General features: G+C 39.5%; 1 protein-coding gene across 1 annotated transcript; it reads right to left on the minus strand.

Moving 5' to 3' along the window:
- Window positions 1-310: 310 nt before the first annotated feature.
- Window positions 311-2013, minus strand: LOC130839663 (methylosome subunit pICln-like). The gene has a single exon (XM_057713888.1). The coding sequence runs from the start codon at window positions 1968-1970 to the stop codon at window positions 1260-1262; it is 711 nt and encodes a 236-aa protein (XP_057569871.1). The 5' UTR covers window positions 1971-2013; the 3' UTR covers window positions 311-1259.
- Between the last annotated feature and the right edge of the window lie 231 nt (window positions 2014-2244).

Below are 2244 nucleotides of genomic sequence, written 5' to 3' on the forward strand. Positions count from 1 at the left end.
CATATATGCTCATGAGGTATATTGGTGTGTAGTTTTCTTTTCTTATAATGTCTTTGTCAGGTTTATATATCAGAGTAATGCTGGCCTCATAGAATGAGTTGAGAAGTATCCCCTCTTCAATTTTCTGAAACAGTTTGTGTAAAATTGGTATTATCTCTTCTTACATTTGGTAGAATTCACAAATGAAGCTTGTGGACCTGGGCCTAGAGTTTTCTTGTGAGAAGATTTTAAAATTACAAATTCAACTTTAAAAAATAGATACGGGGCTCTTTAGCCTATTTATTTCTTCTTTTTTTTTTATTGTGATAAAATATACATAACATAAATTGCCCTTTTAAAACTGTTTTAAAGTATACAATTCAGCAGCTTTAAGTACATTCACATTGTTACGCAACCACCATCCATCCCCAGAGTATCTATTTCTTCTTTTTTTTTTTTTTTGTATAGAAAACCTAGATTTATTTGTTAAACTATTACAAAGACAAAACAATTATCTAAAGTACTTTGAGAACTGCATCCCAATTTCACTTCTTCTTTTACAGAAACGAAGAGGTTGGAAATGAAAGGATGTAACCTAAAAGGTTATAACAAAACAGATTGGTGAAACATGGTAAAAGGAGCAAAGGCTAGGCAGAAGCACTTGTGTTAGTGGTAGTATGTGTGGCTGGGCCGTTTCTGAAGAAGCTCCCCAGAGTTAACTAATTAAAGATTAGTTAAAGGTCTTTTTACTAATTGGGCCCCCAGTTAGTAAAAAGACCTTTATCCCTGTGGAGACTGTGCAGAGGCCAGGATTTCTCTGAGATCTCTGTTTTTCTTCTTTAAGGTGTAAGGATATCCTTAGGCCCTAAGGTATATATCTATATCTTAGATTCAGCCTCTCTTTTTCCTATACAGTCTACCTACACCTTCAAGCGCCAGTGCATTTTCACCACGTAGTCCTGCTAGGTTATGAGGATGCATATAGTGAAGGCAGGAATTACAGGCCTACTCAGAGGGTACACCTAGACACAAAGTTTTGGGGTAACGATAAACTACAAATACCCTCTTGGTTAAGTTAATTCACCTTTGTTAATAAAGGTCATAGTTTCTTGTGCTGGTGACAACTTGTTGTCTCAGTATAGTCTGTCTCAAGAAAGAACTGGTTCAGTTAAGTTTTGGAGAAGGAAAAAGACTTTCATCAACACCCACTCCACAGTGGAAGAGGCACCAAGTTCTCTCCTACAGTTATAAGCAGAATCCTAAAGCAGCATCAATCATTTTCAGTGATCAACATCTGCATCCTCAAACTGTCCTGCAACTGCTGGTGTAGTATCTACCTCCATCCCATCTTCATAATCTCTCACTGAATCTTCTGTCCGAACTCCAGCCATGTTATACTGGCTACTCACAGATTGAGAAAGCATTCCTTCTAATCTCTCCAGTGTGGCTTGGCCTTCTGCTGTTAAATGGGATAATCCTTCTTCATAGGTGTAAAATGTAGGGATGTCCCCCTGCCCTTGTTCATGTGCTTCCACATCATATTCTTCTCCATCGTAATCATCTGAATCTTCATCCTCAGGATCTGGATGCAAAGCCTGGCATTCACACATTGCAGTGAACATTGCCTCCAATGCTGATTTATCACTAGGCACAAATCTAAATTCAGCAATAGGTTCAATATCATCATCACTGTCTTCCTCTTCATCAGCAACAGATTCTTTTGATTCTTCTCCAAATTTGGCGTTAACCATAACATACAAATGCTCTCGTGGATAGGCATTTAGGTCCCTGGACATTGCATGCAAACTAATGGTGGGGTATTCCAGTGAGAATCCTAATCCAGAGCCATCTAACCAAGACAGGCGGCTCTCAGCGATGTAAAGGGTGCCGGTACCGAGGCCCTTCCCGTTCAGCACAGCCTCGGTATCCGGCTGCTGCTGCCGGAGCCCCTCAGCCGACCCAGGCGGCAGGAAACTTTTGAGGAAGCTCATTACCGCAAGGAGCGTGGAGACACCAGACACGGGAGAGCGGAAGCACAGCAAAATCCTCTATTTCTTCTTGAGTGAGTTTTGGAGTTTGTGCTTTTTTTTTTTTTTTTTTTAAGGAATTTATCCATTTCACCTAAGTTGTCAAATTTATTGGCATAATTTGTTCCTAATATTCCCTTTTTATCATTTTCGTATATGCAGAATCTGCAGTGATGTCACCTCTTTCATTCCTCATGCTGGTAATTTTTGTCTTTCTTTTTTTCTTGTTCAGTTTGGC

This window comes from Hippopotamus amphibius, chromosome 17 (assembly GCF_030028045.1).
Source record: "Hippopotamus amphibius kiboko isolate mHipAmp2 chromosome 17, mHipAmp2.hap2, whole genome shotgun sequence".
Classification (NCBI taxonomy): domain Eukaryota; kingdom Metazoa; phylum Chordata; class Mammalia; order Artiodactyla; family Hippopotamidae; genus Hippopotamus; species Hippopotamus amphibius.

Excerpts from the sequence above, each read along its gene's own strand:
- LOC130839663 (XM_057713888.1), bottom strand. The coding sequence starts at position 1,970 with ATGAGCTTCCTCAAAAGTTTCCTGCCGCCTGGGTCGGCTGAGGGGCTC.